The 20,044-nt window shown below is 58.2% G+C and overlaps 1 protein-coding gene across 1 annotated transcript; it reads left to right on the top strand.

The window, feature by feature from the left end:
• The first annotated feature begins 98 nt into the window (after positions 1-98).
• TANGO6 (transport and golgi organization 6 homolog) lies at positions 99-19,487 on the top strand. The gene is made up of 17 exons (XM_033069523.1): positions 99-800; positions 1,017-1,133; positions 1,873-1,999; positions 2,708-2,832; positions 3,241-3,403; positions 3,905-3,987; positions 5,528-5,640; positions 6,891-7,067; positions 8,509-8,635; positions 9,157-9,336; positions 11,793-11,927; positions 13,154-13,654; positions 13,834-13,891; positions 15,321-15,473; positions 17,394-17,545; positions 18,423-18,536; positions 19,151-19,487. The coding sequence occupies exons 1-17, from the start codon at positions 105-107 to the stop codon at positions 19,325-19,327; spliced, it is 3,198 nt and encodes a 1,065-aa protein (XP_032925414.1). The 5' UTR covers positions 99-104; the 3' UTR covers positions 19,328-19,487.
• The last annotated feature ends 557 nt before the right edge of the window (positions 19,488-20,044 follow it).

Here is a 20,044-nt window from a genome sequence, read left to right on the forward strand (position 1 = left end):
CTTTCTCCTCCCATTCCCGCCCTCCCCAAGATGGCGGCCCCTCCCCTCACGGCCCTCCCCGCCATGGCGGCCGCTGCCGTCCCGCCCCTTCGCCTGACCTGCCCATGATGGCGGCGCTCACTGACAGCAGTCCCGACATGGCGGGCGGCGCGCAGGCGGGCCCGGAGCCGGGCCGTGTGGTGGAGGCGCTGGAGCTGCTGCTGGGGCCGCCCAGTGATGGCGACAGCGCTGCCGAGCCCGGCCCGGAGCCCGCCCTGTGCCCGGAGACGTTGCGCAGGAACGCGGCGGCGCTGGAGGAGCGGCTCTCAGGGGCAGCGGGCTGGGCCGCGCTGCGGGAGCTCCGGGCGGCCGTGCTGTCCCGGGCGCCCGCGCTGGCGGCCGGGGTGGCGGGCACGGAGCCGGGCTGGGCGGCGGCCTGCGGGCTGCTGGCGCTGCTGCTGTGCCTCAGGGACCGCCTGGCCGCGCTCGCCGCCACCTCCACCGCCACCTCCGCCGCCCCCGGGGCGCCGCCGCCGCCCGGCGCCGACACGCTGAGCGTGGGGCAGGAGCGGGCGGTGCGGCGGGCGCTGCGGGCCGCCGTGGGGCTGGGGCTGCTGCCGCACCTGCCGCCGGGGCTCGGGCCGGGCCCGGGGCTGGGACCACCGCCCGGCACCCGTGGGGCACGGCTGTTCGCCGCCGTGGCCGCGCTGGTCGAGCTGGCCCGGCTGCCGGCCCTGGGCGCCCCGCTGCTGGCCCGGCATCTCCGTCTGCTCCTGTCCGGGCTCTGCGTGCTGGGACACGGCCCCGCCGCCCTGTGCCAGGTCCGTGCGGCACTCGCAGCCCTGTCCCCGCTCCCCGGTGGGGTGTGGGTGTCCTGCCGAGCCCCAGCCCGCTCCTCAGGCGGTCCCTCCCGTGTCCTGGTCGCCGCGCCCCGTGTGACACAGAGAACGGGAGGCACGGAGAGGCTGCAGGGCACCGGCACCGCGGCTTCAGTGCCCAGCCAAGTGTTCTCAATGCCCTGGTGTGTTCTGTTCCAGGGTGTTTCGGAAGCGGAGCGAGCGCAGTGCCGGGAAGCCCTGAGGGATATCCTGGACCGTGTTTATCAGCCGCTGGCGGTGCAGGAGCTGCTCGTCCTGCAGGGACAGCCCAAGCAGGTACCCAGGGCCATCCCCGGCACGGGACTATCAGTGTCCGTACCCCCGTGGTTCCCACACTTCGAGGATGCTGCTCTTCTGGAAATGTTCTTGCACCTTAAAAGCCAGTCACGGAGCGCTGGCGAGGCTGCTGGGTGTGTGCCATTCCAGCCCTGCTGTGCAGGAGAGGAGTGTGGGTGTGTCAGGGACTGTCATCTCCGCACGTGCCACCTTGGCTTGGCACACACATCTACCGTGCCCGGCCAAGCACAGCCTCTGCTCCGCCGAACCTCACCCTTCTCACCTGGGAGATGACACAGGGCACCTGCTGCTCTTTGGGGCTGTTCCAAAGCCTCCTGGGGAGGAGGAGATGGGGAATCTCTTAAGTGTTGCTTTAGGAAAGTCCCCACGGGGTAATGCCCTTAATAGAATCGTAGAATCCCAGAATGGCTTGTGCTGGAAGGGAATTTGAAGTTCATCGCATTCCATCTCCTATCATGGGCAACCACTATCCCAGGTTGCTTCAAACCCCATCTAACCTGGCCTTGGACACTTCCAGAGATGGAACAGCATGCTAAGCGCCTGAGGGCTGACCTCTCTCACTGGTCCTGATTTGCTTTATGCCGCTGGATGAAGCAGCAATTCACAGCCGGTCTGTGTCCTGTGCTGTCTGTCAGAGGATGGGCTGTTTGCCCAGAGGTGGGGTTGGCACAGGTGTGTGCAAATACACTCCTTACCCTGCTCCTTTGCTCCCTTCCAGAGCTCTGCGGGTGCCAGGGCAGCTCCGGCCTGGCTGCGGCGGCTCTGCGGGCACCTGCTCTCCGAGAGGCTGCTGAGGCCTGGCGGGGTGCAGGCCGTCGTTCGGGGTGTCTTGGAGGGCACAGACGGTGAGTGGGGGACTCTGGGTCCCAGCATCACAGATTCAGAGGTGTCTTGAGACCGTTCATCCCATGAGAGACCCTGAAGAGCAAAGACACGAGAGCTGGATGTAGCAGCTGTCTTGTGCCAGGCTGAGGTGACATGGTGACGCACAGACTTTGCACTGAGCTCCCAAACTGCTCTAATTTGGAATACACATGTGTTCAAGGGCCACACTGAAGCCCATTTATCCTGTTTGTGCCTCAATGGGGTTACACCTCGTGTGTGTCCAGAGTGGGATCAGTCCTGGGAATGCCTGTCCCAGTGCCAGTGTGGTGGGAGCTGTGCTGAGCACTGGGCTGTGGGAGCTGTATGGACAGTGAGGCCCATCCCATCCCCTGCTCTCCATGTCTGCCAGGGAGGGAAGCTGTTGCTCTCCGCAAGCTGAATCCCACAGTTTTTAGTGCCAAAATCTCGTCTGGCCAGCTCCAATCATCCAAGCACAACCTCTCCCCACCTCTTGGCTCACCCACCTGGCTGTAGGAGTTTTTCCATTATCAGAGCTCTTGCACAGCAATTTTCCCCTTTCTGTTCTTAAGGTCAGGTGTTTCCTGAAAGATGCTTGGTTTAACAAGAGCAATAAGAGCTCAAAATCCAATTTTTGGCTAGGAACACCTGGCTTCATCGAGAGCTGGCCGTGTTTTTAAGCTAACCCGGGATTTCTGCTGCTGTTGTAGGTGGTGCTGGTGCTGAAGCAGCAGCTCTGGACTGGAGGAAGTGTGATGCAGTTGGGAAGATCCTGGCTGCCTGCCCACAGCAGTGCCTGTCCCTCGAGGACTACTACAGACAGGTGTGCCCCCAGGTAAGTCCCTGCTCCCCTCTGCTGGGGAATGGGGGGGCCAGCTCCCAGCTTGGAGAGTGCTGGGGCTGTTCCTTTTGCTTGAGTGTGGCCTGGCTCAAGCCAGCACTACGTGGACGTGTTTTCCTGGCAGTAGGACATTCCACTCTTGAATTTTCCATGTTTTATTGAAATACTGGATGATGTTGTCTGATCACACGAGGTACTTGGCGCTGTGCTACACAGAGCTCTGTGTGTAGCTCTTGCTTCCAGCCTTTGGCTCTGGGAGTGGTGCAGGCTCCTGGTTTGAGCCCAGAAAGGTGTCCTGTGTGAGTGGGAAGGACACTGGTTCCTCACATGTGCAGTGTCATGCCAGGTTGCTGCGAGGCACCCTGTGATGGGATGCTGATCCTTGTTTCTTTTTTCTCGCAGATTCTGGACTTGCTGCACATCCAGGACAAAGTGGCAGCACGGCAGTTCCAGCGTGTGGCCACCACCACGCTGCTGACCATGGCCAGGGAGCAGCCCCAGCTGGCAGAGAAGCACCTGCTCCAGCCCCTGCTGGCTCCGCTCCGCCGCTGCTCTGAGGCCGCAGGTACCTGGACTGGGGAAGGGTCTGGTTTTGCTCCTCACTGGTTTTTGTCATTCCATCTGAATTTTCTCAGGCTGGCAGCCAGGCTGTGGAGTGTGGGAGCCCAACTGTCTGTGCTGACCCTGTCAGTTTGTCTGGGTACACCATATTTACTGCAGTGTGGGAGCTGAGCAGTTTGGCTCTGCCCCATGCTCCTTGGGAACCTCTCCCAGTCTGACGTCCTTGTTCTAGGCTTCCAGACAGAAGCCATTGGTTCCCCACACTGACCAGCAGCTCTCTGGGGAATCATCCCTCTTGGAGCTGTGGTTTCTGTTGATTTCCATGTGTCCTTGGGGATTTACAACACTGCAGAACAATTAGTAGGGCTAATGAGGGCTGGGATGTTCCCATGGGGAGAGAAGGGAACTGTGGAAGTGCTTTTGGGTGCAGGGAATGGTGGGGCAGTTCTGCTGCTGGGGGCTCTGGCCTGTTTTGGGGGGTCACATCTCTGCCCTTTGCTTTCAGAGCTGGCACTGGAGGATTTGACAGCAGGGGCTGTGCTGGTGCCAGAGGCAGAGCTGGGCAGCTGTGTGGAAGATATGCTCAAGGTATTGTGTCAGCTTTGGGTGAGAGAAAGAGCTGGTTTGAAACATGCTGAGCAGTTCAATGTGTGTTGGGCCATTCAAACCCAGTGTCTCCTGCAGTCATGCTCAGTTGTCTGGTCTTCATCTGCAGGAGTTCCCCAGCCTCCATGTGGTCTGTGCCAGGGCCTCACCACCCTCACAGGGAAGGATTCCTTCCCAGTATCCCATTTAACCCACCCTCTTGCAGTTGGAAGTTACTGTTCCTTGTCCTTGTCCTCTCCAGCTCTCTTGGAGCCCCCTTAGGTACTATAAGGAGCTCTAAGCTATCCTTGGAGCACAGATCATAATTCTGGCATTTGGGGGATTGGTGAGGACCATCCTTGTACTTCCTGTGAAGGATGAAGGGTTTTTGTGGAGGTGACTCTTGTGACACCTCCCCTCATAACTCCATTTCCTACCAATCCCACCAGTAACCCCAGTGCCACACTGCAGGCTCCAGCAGCTTCCTGCTGCACATTCCAGCCCAGAAGGACATCTCCAGTCCAGGAATTCAAATTTCAGAAGCTGGTGACTTGCTTCCTGGCATGCCTCGAGGCAGGCTAAGCTCTTAAACGCTGGGATTGTTGTCAGTTTTCCCAGTAATGATCTGTTGTAACTGGCTGGCAGGCAGAGACCGGTCTGGAGGGCTGCTCCCTTCCAGAGCAGTGCTGGGGGGGTTGGGGTGGGTCCCTCCTTAGTGGCAGAGTGCTGGGGGCCTGACAGCAGCCAGATTAGTGAGGGGACCCCAGGTTTGGGGGGGTTTCTTGTCTGGCAGGTGTCATTTGATGCTTAGTGAGAAACCATCCTTGGGGCTTCATTGGGAAGCTTTGTGTACACAAGGATCTGGGGAGGAGGAATGGCTCCGTGGGGATTAGCACAGGGAAACAGGTCTGTGTGCATCAGTGGAACAGGGCAGGGCCCCTGGGGACCACTTCTCAGCCTCTTGGGGGGGTGCTGAATGAGGTGGAGGAGAGGAGCAGGGCTGTGCAATCACTCCCGAGCCCCTACAACCCCCCCAAGAGCCTCTACAACATCCCCAGAGCCCCTGCAATACCCTCTGAGCAACAACAACATTCCCAGATAATCTGCAGTTCCCCCAGAGCCTGAGCAGCCCAGTGCCTCAGCTCAGCACCCCCTAGCCCAGCTGCCCTGCTGGTGACTGATCTCTGTGTTGGAGCTTTACAGTAATTCAGTGAAGATTGGCTCATTCCAGGGAGCCTGTTGCATCCCTGGGTAAGGCAGGACCTTACTCCTGAGCAGCAGACTTCCCAAATAGCTGGCTGCAACCTTCCTGTAGCTTGGAGCCCTGCTGTGGTTAAGCAAATTCTTGGAGAAAGATGGTGCTGAAGGCAGGTTTTAATAGGGAATGTGGCATAATCAGGGAAGACAGCCTCCAGACTGAAGGAAGAGGCTGAGAACCTTCCACTATCCTCCCTGAGAGCTGCCCTGTGCATGAATGTGTTCCTGGATCGCCTCTACCCCACGCAGGTGTTTGACTCCCCTCCCTGTGCCCTTCTCTCTGTAGGTGTATGTGGTTGGGAATGACAGCTCGAGCCTGCTGCTGGGATCCTTACAGTCAGTCCTGGGAGTGGTTTTTTCCCTCTATTCCTTCGCCAAGCAGAATGTGTCATACTTACGGTAAGGGAGGATTTGTACTCGGCTTCTGCTGGGGTTTCATCTGCTGGGCTCTGCCCACATCCAACAGCCACGCTCAGGGCACAGGCAGGAGCAGAGATCCATCTTCTCATCCCAAAGCATTCTCATTCCAAGCAGGCAGTAACCACAGGCAGGGCACACAACCTCACTGGCAGCCCTTGCCTGAGGAGGCCATTCACGTGTTAGTTTTTGTCTTCCCTGAAGCCAGAATGTTCTGTGTAGAGATGAGCGTGCCCTCAGGAGCACAGGATGGCTCTGCCTAGAGCAGGGATTGTGGTTGTCCAGGGATGGAGGTAGTGATGCTGGAAACTGGATGGAGTGATGTACAAATAGCATAAAAACTGGAAAAACAGTTTAAGCGCTGCTTCTTGGAAGTACAGGATCATTCTCCAATGTGGGATCGCTCTCCTCTGGTACAATCAGGACCTGGCTCCTGGCAGATGATCCCCCATACCATGACTGGTGTACAGTGGGAAGCACCACATCCCAGTCGTGGCAGGGACAGGGGTGACCAGGTGCTGGCTCTCTCTTTGCTCCCCCCAGGCTTTTCCGGGAATTTTTTTTTCTGGTGGGGTTACACAGTGTTCTAGTGATCCTGACATGTGGAGGCTTTCCCTAAAAGGTGTGTGTAGACACGGGCTGTGCTGTTACTAAAGGCCTTGTTAATCACTTCAGAGAGCAGTGAGTGCCGTGACAAGTTGGTGGAACGTGCCAAGTTCACGGTGCTGCTGGGCCAGCAGTCGCTGCCTTCCTTTGCTAAGGAACTGGCAGGGATGACTGAACTCAGGGCTGCCTGGAAGTGTTCAGGTTTCCAGACCCTGGCACAGCCGAGCGTGACTGCTTCACCTCATTAACCTGCTTGTTTCCTTGGCAGGGCTCCCCATACCACCTCAGTGCTCCCATCTCCTTCCTGCTCTCCCTTGGCACTGCCACCATTCCTTGTCACCTCAGTGTGAAGCACAGGCAGGACGTGCCAGGGGTGTTCACAGTGCTTCCTTGCCAGCCTGAAGTGTGGAGGAACCCAAATCCTTCCATCTGGGAACGCCAGAAGGGGAGGATGTGCTGCTGATCCCCTTAGAAACAGGCACAAATGCTTTCAGCTGCCAGAGCCAGGAGCTGGAGCATCCCAGGGAGAGCCCATGGCTGCTCCAGAACACTCCAGTCACATCCCTCATCTCAAAGTGTGTGCAGGGAAGGTGCAGTGTCACCACTGGCTCCTTTCTCCTTGACAGCTCCCCGTGCCAGGACATCCTGCTGTGGTTCCTGGAGAAGGCAGAGCGGGAGCAGTCCCTGGCTGTGCTGGAAGGCCTGGCTGGGCTGAGCAGCCACGTGCCCACCCTTCACCCGCAGTGCCAGCTCTGTGTGGGCAGCGAGGGCGGTGCTGCCGTCATCGTGGGGGAAAGCACCAGGTGAGTGCTGTGGGACAGTCCCCTGGGTCACTCAGCACCCAGGGCTTTCCATGGAAGCCTGGCAGAGAGCCTGGGCGAGCAGGGTGCTGCCAGTGCCATCCCACAGGGTCTCATCCCCTCAAGCTCAGGCAGGTGATGTTTCCACACAGCCCACAAAGCCAACAGAGCCCCCAGGTTCCCTGGACATGGTGCAGAGCTCTGACTTCCAGCCCCAAAAAGCATCACCCTCCACCTGCGTGTTGTGTGCACTCCCTGCCTGCTTTTCCTGACTCCTGAGCCCTGCCAGCCCAGTGTCTGGGGATGGGATGTGCATTTCCAATCTCAACACCCCCAAATTCAGCTTCCAACCTGCAGCCCGAGCCTTTCTGGTGTCACAGTGAGCAGAGTCCCTCGGGCACTGGTGGCACAGTCAGCACAGACTGTGGCAGTGCCAGCATCGTGGAGCAGCCACGGAGCTCCTCTGGTGAGGGCAGATGGTCTCTAGGTAGAGGCAAAGCTGATCATGCTGGGAATTAACTGCAGCCTTTAGTCTCCAGCCACTCAGGCTGGAATGTCCAGCAGCCGGAGGCTGGGTTTAAAGAGAGGGGGTGTGGGCTGGCACGAGGGCCCAGGGCAGCACTGTGGGGCAGGCAGAGACACAGCTGTACCCAGGGGTGTGCTGGGAGCTGGGAGTACCTGCAGCAAAATCCCCACAAGTACATTTGGTTTGGCTTCTTTTCAAGCTATTCCCTGAGTTAGAATTACAGGCTGGTTTGGGTTGGAAAAGACCTTAAAGCTCTGAAGTTCCACCCTCTGCCATGAGCAGGGACACCTTCCACTGTCCCAGGTTGCTCCAAGTCCCATATAAGCTGGCCTTGGGCACTTCCAAGGATGGGGTAGCCACAGCTTCTCTGGGCACCCTGTGCCAGGGCCTCCCACCCTAACAGGGAAGAATTCCTTCCCTTTATCCCATCCAACCCACCTTTGGTCAGGGGGAAGCCGTCACCCCTTGTCCTGTCACTCCACATCCTTGTTCAAGTCCTTTTCCAGCCTTTTTATAAACTCTCTTTAGGTACTGGAAGGCCAGAATTAGCAGCAGCTCTGCCTTGCTTAAACTGGGGCTACTTTAAACTTGTTCCATACTGGCCCTGGCTCTGCCCATGCCCTTGCTGCCACGGCTCTGACCACTGCCTAACTTAGCCAGCACTAATCCTGTTATTTATGGGCTGGATTAAATGTATGTTTTGGGCTCATGGTTTCTGTTAATGAGCGCAGGTTAGTTAATAAGCAGAGCCCAAATGACCTGGGCAATGTTTGGCTCAGCTGCCTCCAGGCTCTGCTGGGAATTGCTGGGAAGGAAGGCTTCCAAGGAAATGCAGACTGGGATTTCACCATACCCTGGAGTCTGGGGGTCAGGGGGTTCTGGGTGTGTGTGTGTTGGTGATGCAGTGACCTGTTCCAGTGATGAAGATGAGGCCCTGTACCAGAAGATCTCCTTGGAGCAGTGCCATGTGGAGAGTTTGGTAGAGCTCCTGTCCCACTGCCAGAAGAGTGGTCTGGCTGGAGACTTCTTCATCCACTGCTTGAAGGTGAGGGCAGCCAGTCCCTGTTGGGACATACCTGTGGGAAGGGGCTCCCTGGACAAGCAGAAGGCAAAAGAGGAATCATCCCGTGTGTCTCCTGGGGTATGGCATGTGCTGGAGCAGCCCTGTGTGCTGGGAAGCCAAGGAATGGGAGCAGCCCTGTCCCTGAAGGGGTTAACCCTCATCCTCCCCCTGGGCTGTTTTAACAACAGGAGCATGTCTGAAGTGTGTTGGAGGCTGGGAATAATCCCTGTTGCTTCCTTGGCTGTAGAAGAGGGGCCCCATACCTGCTCCCTTTGATCTCACTTGGAGCCCCCCACGGTTCCCTCCAGGCCTGGATTGGACTGGGATTTTGTGCCCCAGCCCATAGGCACAGGAGGGGATAGGGATGGGACACCCAGGAGCTGTGGACAGCTCTCAGAAACCTTCATCTGCCAGCTGGAAGGTGAGGAGTCATCTGGCATTCCTGCACTGGTTCCCAGAGTTTAACCACTGCCTCTCCGTGCCCTGCGCTCCCTTCCCGCCAGGAGCTGACTCAGGTCGCTGCGGAGGATGAGGCAGCTCCAAACCCAGCTGTGGAGCCTGCAGGGAGTTTGCTGGAGCTGGAGCAGTCCCAGGCCAGGCAGGGGAGGAAGCTGCTGGTCCTGCAGCTGGTGGCCGCGCTGTGCCAGGGCGTCTCCGACACCGTGTTCACTGACATTGTGCAGGTTGGTCGTGGCAAAACCCAGGGGGATCCACTGAACTCTTCCAGGAGCAAAGGCTGAAGGAGCTGGGATTGCCCATCCTGGGGAAGAGAAGGGTCCAGAGTCACCTTTAGAGACTTCCAGTGCCTAAAGGAGCTCCAAGGGAGCTGGAGAGGGATTCTGTACAAGGGCCTGGGGTGACAGGACACGGGGAATGGCTTCCCCCTGACAGAGGGCAGGGTTAGAAGGGATACAATGAGAAAATTCCTCGCTGTGAGGGTGGTGAGGCCCTGGCACAGGGTGCCCAGAGAAGCTGTGGCTGTGCCATCCCTGGAAGTGCCCAAGGCCATGTTGGATGGGAGCAACTTGGTTGGCATAACTGTGCTCCTGCACTCATGAATAGGCAGTGCCAAATACATTAAATATTGTAATTTCGAAGACCACTGGGGCCCTTTGACCCTGATCCCAAATAGGATTATTAAGATCTTTCTCCCTGAGCCTGCCCTGGGTGGGGTCAGCTGTGCCAGTCAGGAAGGACACCAAGGGCAGCATGGCATTCCCTTCTGGATCACCTGCAGATCCCCTGCAGATCCGGTGGCTTTTAACTTCCTCATCCTGTGTTTTATTGCAGTTTTTCCCCCAGTGCCCCAGCCATGCCAGCTCCCCGTGCTCAGGCAGGTTTCCTCACGTTTCCTTTGGGACAAAGGAGCCTTTGTGTGCTCAGCAGCAGAGGGGACACAGCCAGGGGCGCTTTGTCCCCACCTGCCTCCCCATCACACCCGCCCGCCGGCGCTGCAGAGCCAGGCTGGGAAATGGGAAGGGTTCTGCCAGGTTTCAGGGTCCAGCCAGGAGTCTGGGATAAAACCCCACCACCAAAGAAATCCAGACAAAAAATCCATTATCCTCCTGCCTGGGGTTGTGTTTCAGGGAGGCCCCAGGCTGGGACAGGGACAGGCTTTGAGCAGGTTCTGCAGTGTGGGGTTCCCTGGGGCATTTGGGGGGCCCTAATGGGGTGGGAGCAAGTGGGATCCATCCTTCCAAAGCCAGAGCCCAGGAGCAGCAGCTTCTGTGGCCCCCCCAGCTGCACATTTATTTTATTTACATATTCTCCTCCATCACCAAGGTCAGCTTGATTTCCTCACTGCACCAAGGATTCTCTCCTCCTGCCTGAGACACAACTGTGCCCCAGTGTTTTATTTTTCATTTTTTCCCTCCCACTTAAATTTTTTTTCCCAGATTATTTTTTTAAGTTTTCATTTTTCTTGGTTGCAATCTACTGTTAGTTATTTACAATTTTCCTTTTTTTGTATCTTAAATATAGCTTCAACCCCTCCAGCTTGTGTGTCACTGTGTTGTGAGAGCAAATATTCCAATTTTTTTAACTTACTTGCTATTTGATGGAATTTCTTCTCTGGAATAATTATCCCAGCAGGTACCTGAGCCTTTTATGCAGCCTTTTCCAAAGGCTTTTTGCACAGCCTCCCTCCTTGCTTAAGGGATGTGCTTAAGGAATCTGGCAGCTGAGGAGGAAATCGTGCCTGCACCCAGTGCCCTGGGGGTGGAAGTCTGGAATTTGGTGCAATAGGACCTTGTTGCCCTCTTACTTTGTTTTCTGAAATAGGAACACAATAGTTCCTCCTCCTTCGCAGCAGACCTGTTAGGTAGCAATGACCCTGATCCAAACCCATCCCAGGCTTGTCTAGGAGAGGATAAGGCATGGAAAATATCAACTCCCTAATTTCAAGATCTGTTAGGAAGGCAGAAAACCTGTGGGATCAAAGGTGTTGGTGCCAAGCATGGAGAAGGCCAATGCCAACCAGGCAGGATTGTTACATGTGGAATAAAAATATTGTGGGAAAAATAACAAAATAAGTGAGAACACAGGAAATGGCCCAGCTGGAGTATCAGCTGTGCAAGATTAGGGGGAGGCTGCTATGGAGAATTGTGGACAGGGACTGGACCTCCTTGGCTCTGGAATTTCCAAGCCTTCACCTCTGGCTATTCCATACAGACCCACCTTGGCCTTCCCTTTGGGACTATCCCAGTTGCCTTCCCAGCTTCCATCCCGTGGTGGAGCCAGGCAGGAGGCAGAGATGGAGCTGGGATCCCTCTGTTCCTCCAGCCCCTGCTGCTGAGAGACCCCACCAGTTTAACCATCCCCTCGTCCCAGTTGTGGACGTGACTTGGCTGAGCCCACACTGGGGTTGGGGTAGCAGCAACAGGAGGAAAATGGGAAGGGTTTCACAGAATTAGAAGGGACCCACAGGGATTGTTGAGTCTAACTCCTGGCCCTGCACAGACACCCCAACAATCCCACCCTGTGCATCCCTGAGAGCGTTTTTGGAACACTCCTTGGCTTTGTTGGAATTGTGCTGGAGAACTGCGTGGGATGGGGACACTCAGCTGGGCACAGAGGCAGCAGGAGCTGCAGGGGAGGTGTTCTGGGGTGTCTCTGCTCCTGATGGCTGTTCCCTTGGCAGGTGCAGGAGTTCCTGGCGGCCGTGCTGCACCGGGCCTGTGCCCACCCTGCTCAGGGCCCCGGCGCGGCGGCCGAGGCGCAGACGCTCGCCATGGCCATGGGGCTCGTGGCCGCCGTGCTCGGCGGGGCCGTCCAGGTGAGGGGTGAGGCCAGGGCCTTGGTGGGTGTGGGGTGGGGGGCTGAGCACTGCCATGCCCAGCTGAGGTGCTGTGGCACAGCTGGGTGCCTGGCTTGGGGTCCCTGCTCGGTTGCAGCCTCTAAATAGATATATAAAGATTTTTATTTTTTTTTCTTTGGGGCAGTGCCAAGGTTCTGCCCAAGGATTCAGTCTGAGCAGGGCACCCCTAAGAGCCCAATTAACTAATTTATAATCTCTCCCAAAAAGGCACTGACAGAGCAGTGCACCCACAGCATCTTTAAATACCAGCACTGCACCCTCTGCATCCCCACATGGTCACAGACTGTGGCTGTGGAGCATTGTGAACTTCCCATGTGGGCTGTACCCTTGAAAGTCCCCTTATATTTTTATATTTACATTTTATACATATTTATATTGTTATTTATATCTCTCAGGTACCTTGTAATACCTATATATATATATGAGCTCTGTGTCACTCAGTGGAGCTGCCATGGGGAGCAGTGGCACATCCATTAATATGCTGCCATCACTGAGCTGCTGGGGTTGCTTCATCCCTGGATTTGCCCTAAGGAAAATCCAGCTGTTAACAGAAAAAGATCATTTATTGTCTTGTTGCTAAATTTTCTAACAACTGTAGTTGAAGAGAAGTTAAAGCCTTTGGTGGCTGCAATGGGCCCCTCCCAGGCAAGCTCCTGCTCCTGCTTTTGTGTTAATGGGAGTGACATAATTTGGAAAATGGAATGTGAAAGGTTTTGGAAGCAGCTGCAAAACTGCTTGGGTTTCAGCAGGCGAGAGGTTTTATGCAATCGTCCAAAATCTCTGCTAAAGCACCCTTTTTCAGGCCTCACTTCCCAGATTTTAGCAGTTAAATCCAGGTTAACTGGGCAGAGCTTCTCCAGCTCAGGACAGGTCATGGCTGCTGTGCTGGGAGCGTCATTCCAGGCAGGACTGATGGCAAGCCTGGCACAGTGCTGGTGGGAGGGATGTCCTTGGCTTGGCCCCCATACCGTGACACTGTTGTTCTTCAGGTTCATGTGCCTCCCACCTTCTCTTGTGGCTGCTGCCAGGGCTGGGATTGGCGCTGGGCTGAGAGGAGCTCGTGGTGCCCAGCAGCTGGGGATGGGGTTCTGGGGCTCCTCACCCCCATGCCCACCCTCCTGGGAGCATCCCAGGGAGTGAACCCTCGTTCTGTTTGTGCCAGCGCTGCTCTCCTCCCTCCACAGCTCAAATCCAGCGATTTTGAGGTGCTGAAGCGGCTGGTGCCGTTGCTGGAGGAGCTGTCCCGCACCTACCCCGACCCCCTGACCCAGGAGCTGGCCTCGGACCTGCGCATCGCCATCTGCACCCACGGCGCCTGCTCCCCCGGCACGGTGGGTGCTGCTGCTGACAGTGTGCTGGGCAGGAAGCCTGGCATGGCAGCACAGAGCCCTGCTGGCCCCCCTGGCACAGCCCCCAGCCCCCCATCGCCGCGGCACGGACACGGACACAGCCCCTCGGCTCACAGCGAGAGGAGCAAAGGGCAGAGCACGTGCCATGAGCCCAGTGCCTCCGGAGTGTCTCCAGCCCCATGTGCCGACAGCCTGGCCCCAGCTGGGCTCCAGGAGCTGCTGCTGTCAGCCTACGACCCACAGCCCCCCAGCCGGGCAGCTGCCCTGCGCCACCTCGCCAGCCTGGTCACCCAGCGGGATCCAGAGGCTCTTCAGCTTCAGGAGAAGCTGCTGCAGGTACCAGGCTCTGCTGTGTCCCCATCCCTTGCCTTGGTCCCTGTCCCCTGCTGTGTCCCCTGCCAGCAGAGCTGGTGCTGTATGTACCATCAGGCTGGAGGTGGTCACGGTTGTTGGAGCCCTCTGGCCTGTCTGGCCCAGCCCAGGGTCACTGCTGATGGCACTTTCCTTCTTTCCAGGTGTTTCTGGAAAATGTGCAGCATGAGGATGCCTTTGTCTACCTCTCAGCCATCCAAGGTGAGCAGTGCCTGTTGGGGCAATGCCAGCACTTTGTCAGGGAAGCTTTTGTGCTGTGAGAGCTCTGGGCACTGGGATGAAGAGCAGGAGAGCTGTGGCCAGGCTGAGGGCTTGGCATCTCCTGCCTTCCCAGATTGTGGCTTTGTGCTGTTCCATCAAGCCTGGGGCCACATGTGGGCTCCATGCTGAGTTCCTGAAGCTGGAGACTTCATCTCCTGGTTGCTCTTACTCCCTGGAGCTGGTCACCATCCCTGTGCCCAGTCTGTACTGCAGGCTGGCGCTGCAGTTCCAGTACAGCATGGGCACAGCCCCAGCCTGGCACCCACGGAGGGCTCTGTTCAGCTGAGGCTGCCAGAGGAGCAAGACCCGGGGGACCCACTGGTGCTCCCTTAGGGCTCTGCCAAGGTGGAAACTCCTGAGTACTCACACCCCTTCCCAGGAAACCCTGAGGTCAGTGCTTGCTCCAGCATGCTCAGCACAGCCCCACAGCGCTGGGCTGCCCGTGGGATCTGCAGGCAGGTGCTTCACCCAGGTGACGTCCATGTCCTGTGTGACAGTGTATGGTCACAGTCCCCTGGGTTCCATGGAAGAGACACGCCATTCCCTTGGCCCACAGCGATGCTGGCACCGCTGCCGTTGGGTTGGTAACCTTTGGCAGCAGCTGGGAAAGAGTTGATGCCGTGCTTCCCGCTGCCTGTACGGTCTTGAGAGGGACGGGTCTGTCCTTGCCCGCGGCTGGAGCACAAAGGCTGTAACCGTCCCGGTGATTAATGCGCCGCTGCAGCTGCTGCACGTTTGGCAGTGATTAACCCTGCTGCGGTTCCTCGCAGCACTAACTCAGCCGGCCCATGGCAGCAGCACCTGTGCCGTGCTGAGCTGTGCCCAGCCAAGCACAGGGCTGGCAGACACATCCCCATATCCCTCTTGCTCCCTGTCACAGCAGCAGGGCTGGGGCTGAGCCAGTGGTTGTGGCACTGTTGGGTTTCATGGGGCCAGACTCTCGTGATGTGTTGTTATGGACAGGACATCCCACCTGGAGTCCTGGGGTCAGGTTTGGGCCCCTCATGACAAGATAGTCATTGAGGGAGTGGAGTGTGTTCAAGAGAGGGCTTTGGAGCTGGAGAAGAGTCTGATATCTGTGTCTGGGGTCTGATCTGTCATCAGGGAGATGCAGCAACACGCAGCATGCACTGGTTCCTGTTCCCAGTCTGGGCCAGGCAAATCTGGCAGGGACATTGACATGCTGGCACCATGTGCTGATGGCCAAGAGCTGGCAGCAGTGACCAGACTCTGTGCCCAAGCATTGGCTGCAGTGCTCAGCTGCCCTCAGTGCAGCAAGTCCCCACTGGGTCAAAGGGCATCACCCAGCAGCATCGAGCTAAACTACCAACTGCTAAATTACTGATTTTCTAGTTTTTCTCCCCTCCAGGCATTGCCCTGCTCTCCAGTGAGTATCCAGAGCGGATTCTGCCCGTTCTGCTGGCACAGTACGAGTGCCCAGCACAGGGCACAGAGGATGCCATGGCCGCTGTCACCAGGATGAAGCTGGGCGAGGTGCTGATGCGTGTCACCCGGGCACTGGGTGAGTCCACACCGTGGGCATGGCACTGCCCACTGCCAGCAGCCACAGCACTGCTCGGCCTCACCATTACCAGGGGGAGAGCCCACAGGGGTCTTCTGTTGTCAGAAGGTGGGAAGGGTCCAAAAGCTGAAGTGAAGCTGGGGTTTGCCAGGAGAGGAACAGGATGACAGGTCCTGCCAGCAGCCCACCATCCCCTCGGTTGGCAGCACCGGGCTTGGAGACTGCCGGGAAGCGCCCGGACACGCCGGGCTGAGAGGTACAAGCTGGATGAGGCCTTTCCGGCATCTGCTGTTGGGACATGTCCTAAAATGCCTTGTCTGACTCTGTGGAGGAGGCCTGGCCAGCGGGGGCACACAGCTGGAGCTGTACACGGCCAGGGAGGTGGCAGCCAGTGTCCTCAGTGCTGGGGCAGCCAGGCAGAGGGCCCTGGTCACCAGGTGGGAGCTGTGTGCCTGTCTGGGGATGCCCCTGAAGAGCCAGGACCCCCTGAACCCCAGGACTGTGACTCTCCTATGCCCTGTGCCACCAGTGGCATCCCTGGGCTCTGCCAGCTGTGCCATCCCATCAGTTCCAGGCTGTGGCACCATCTGTCCTCGCTGCTGGGATGGGGACAGGGCATCCCGCTGTGTCCTGTGGGGCTCCAGCGATCAGCTCGGAGCCCCTCGGTCCCAGACCTCCCCGGGCGATGTCTGTGTGCCTGGCCTGGTGCAGGTTTGCCCTGGCAGCTGCCCTGGGGGTGGTGGCAGCAGGATTCCCAGCTGCCCTGGGGATGGTGGCACGTTCTCCAGCACGCTCTCCCCGCTCGCTGTGGTGCCGCTGCCGCGGGCAGCTGCTCCAGCGCGTCCCGGCTCGCCGGCATATTTATAGAACAAATTGCACCGAGTTGTTTCTGTTGCAAAGCTTCAACATCTGAGAGTGAGAATTTACCCAGCACCTCCAGGATGGCTCCACAGCTCTCTGTGATTCTGAGCTCTCCTGCTCTGCCAAGAGACTGTCATGCCCTGTGCCCATCCCTGTTTTCTGTCCCACTGGAGCAGCTTTCCTGATCTAGGAGTGAAAAGGAAGTGTTGCACACTCCTTCTGTAGTCATCTGGCACAGAGGCTGGTGCACTGCTGGCTTTGGAGAGGATCCCACTGAGATCACCCTGCGCTGCTCATACTGCTGTAACTCCAAGTCCTGGGATGCAGGCAGAGCATGATAGATTTTCAGCAAGTCCTTGGCATCACAGCACTTCCCTGTGCTCCCCCACCCTGTGCCAGTCCCCAGCCCTGAGCCCCCACATGCAGGATGATGGGGACCTTCCATTGCCCACCAGGATCATTCATCTCCACACCCTGGGCCATCTCAAGGCATCCATCCCACTGCCTCCATCTGCTGCAGGACACCCAGCCTGTCCGAGGAGCTTCCACAGCCTGAGGGAGCTGGACAAACACAGGACTCACAGGCCAGCTGGCCTTCTGGAGCTTTCTTTCCACCCCTCAAGGCCCTGTCTGATGGGAGGTGTGTCCACACTGTGTCCACACTGCTCAGCTCCTGTGGGATGACCACACTCCTGGGATAGTTGTGGATGCTGAACACGGGCCTGAGCTCTCATTAACAGCTCACACATCCACAGCACCTCTGTGTGTTAATTGGGGCAGGGGATTGGGTCTGGATGAAGTGGGAATTTGAGATTCACACTTGGTGTGTTTGCAGGACCATGAGTGATCCCAGGGGAGGACTGGAATGTGCCAGAGCCCCAAGGTCTGTGCCAGGGGTTTGGGCTGAGGGGCACAAGCCATGCTCCAGATGTTGCATCCAGCTGTTCAGTGGTGTTGCAGGGCAGATACCCAACCCATCTGTTCCCAAAGGAGCCAGGGCTTTGGCAGGAAGAGCGGGGCCTTTCCATGGCAGTGACAGGGCTCTGCTCTCCCTTGCAGGGGACATGGTGTTCCAGCACCGGGAGCCACTGATCCGAGCTTTCCTGCGGGGTGCCCGGGATCCTGACAGTGCCCTGAGGGCCAGCAGCCTCTCCAACCTGGGCGAGCTCTGCCAGCACCTCGGCTTCCAGCTGGGATCCATCATCCAGGAGGTACCGGCTCCATCTTTCCCTGACCCTGCCTGGGGAGCTGGGGCCTCTCCTTAACGAGCGCATTTATTAGCACCTGGTTGGGCTGCTGGGGACATGGAAATGAGACATTTCCATATAGAAACGGGACATTTCCATGAAGGACATGAGTGATAATTGCTGATAGTGTGGAGTGTAAAAGTCATGGGGCCTGAAGCAAACACTAGGGAGGTTCTAGCCCTGATTTTTGGGTGCTTCTCCACCCATGGCAGCCACTGCCAGAGGAGACCTGGGGGCACAAGTGGTGCCTGCCAAAGACACCTCCCTCTTAATGACACCTTGTTACCCTCCCGTTATCTTAATTATCATTATCAGTATCATCAGTATCACGGAGCTGGCCCTCGCCCGCCCCGGCCGCAGGCTGTGGGTGAGATAGAGCTTTGGGAGCTGCTGGGAGATCCCAGTGGGGTGAGCCTGACTCCCAGGAGCCCTGGAGCTGATGGGTCTGTGTCCCACTGGAGCCAGAGCTTCACCCCCCGGTGCTCCTGGAGCGAGACATCCTGGATTTGGCACTCGGGCTGCTCCCCTCGCTTCCCGCTCGGCACCGTGGATCCCGGCAGTTGATGTGATGCCAGTGAGCCACACGCTGCTATTTTGGGAAGGTGCGAGCTCTGCTAATTCTCCCGGCTGTCACTGCCGGGGTTTAATTAGATTCCTTTGGCTCTGCCTGATTTTCATACAGACTGTTACACAGCTTCCTGAGGCATCCATGTGGATGGGAGCTGCTTGGAGCCTGCGCCCCACAGGGCATGGGAGTCCCATCCTCATTCCTGGGACTGCTCCAATGGGATCCCCTGCTTCTCTCAGTCCTTGATGATGCCCCCCTGCCCTGTCCCCACAGGTCACCGGCTGTGTGACGGCCATAGCTCGGACAGACCCCGAGGCTGAAGTGCGAAGAGCCGCTGTGCACGTGGTGGTGGTGCTGCTACGGGGGCTGAGTGACAAAGTCACTGAGGTGGGTCACCCCCTGCTTGTCCCTGGGGCAGGGGCAGCCCCAAGGGGCTCCCGTGGGGGAGAGCCCCTTCTCTGTAGGGGCTGCAGGGCTCATTCCCAAGCAGCTCCCAGGGCAAGTCCCAAGGGACTGAGATGCCCAGTTTGGCAAACTCCCACTAAAGGGTTCCCTCAACAGACCCTGGGGAAAGGGGGCTTTGTGAGGGTGTTCTCTGAGCTGCTGGGCTGTGCCATGGGCAGTGCTACACCATGCTGGGGGCAGTGCCAGCTGTTGAGAGCTGTGGGAGTTGTTGTTCATCGCTGATTTGACTTGGAAATGCCCAGTCTTTCCACCACTGTGGCCTCCCTCCGCAGTTCCCAGTAACAAGCGTGTTGGGACTCAGCTCCCGTGGAGGAAACAGCCAATTCCCCACGGGAATCCCCGCAGCCGGGATCCCGGCATGCCCTGCTGCCCCCGTGCTGAAGGATCACCACAATGTGCTGCGGGGAAACTGAGTCACGGGGGTCGAGGCTGCGGTGGCGGTGCCGTGATGGCAGCACCGGGGGAAGGGGCAGCCCCGCTCCTGCCTGGCCTCGAGGCTCGGCGGTGCTGACGCTGCCCCTGCCCGCCGTGCCCAGGTGCTGCAGGACGTGCTGCGGGACCTGTACCGCCTGCTGAAGCACGTGGTGACGGCCGAGCGCGACGCCGCCGCGGTGCTGCACGCGCAGCTGGCGCTGGAGGAGCTGGACACCGCCGTGAGGAGGGTCCTGTTCCCCCCACAGACGCTGGAGAAGAAGATCGTGGTGCTGCCATAGCGGGGCTGAGCCCATGGAAATGAACTGTTCCTGCTCTGGGGTCAGGGCTGGTGGGTTCCCAAGGGAAGAGCTCACTGTGCCCTCCAGGACACTGCTGGCAGTGTCAAACTGGGGGGAACCTCGCTGGGACGAGGTGTGGGATTAAACAGAGACGTGTTCAGCCCTGTGTCCGTGATGTCTGTGAGCCACATGAAGCTTGTGAGTGCCATCATGGTCTTGTCCCAAACCCTGTGTCCTGTGGAAGGGTGGGCATCACCCCCAGGGTGAGCCCAGCTCAGCTGGCAGGGCCACTGCTTCAGGCTCCCTTTGGCTAGGCAGCACCAAATCTGTGTTTGTCACCGAGGGGAGTCAGGAGGGAGGGGGGCGGTGCTGTCTGCATCCCCAGAGTGGAATTCCGTGGCCCCTCTTTGGCACAAGGATGCTGAAGGGTCTGAGGGCTCCTTTACCACAGGGTCTGAGGATGTGGCACCAAAAGCCCCTCTGTGCTGAGGAGGGGCTGAGAGACCCTACAGGGCACCTGGCTGAAGCCACCACTCACCACCGTGTGCTCAGGGATACCCCAACATCAGAGTCACCTCCTCCCAACAGGCAGGAGTGCTGCAGCACCCTGGGCCCCATTCCTGCACTGGGAGCTGCTGCACACCCACAGTGTGGGGGGAGCAGAGTCCTCAGGGACCCAGCTGGGTGCCCCCCTCACTCCCCTGGCACTGGGCAGCC

The sequence above is a fragment of the Catharus ustulatus genome, chromosome 11 (assembly GCF_009819885.2).
Source record: "Catharus ustulatus isolate bCatUst1 chromosome 11, bCatUst1.pri.v2, whole genome shotgun sequence".
Classification (NCBI taxonomy): domain Eukaryota; kingdom Metazoa; phylum Chordata; class Aves; order Passeriformes; family Turdidae; genus Catharus; species Catharus ustulatus.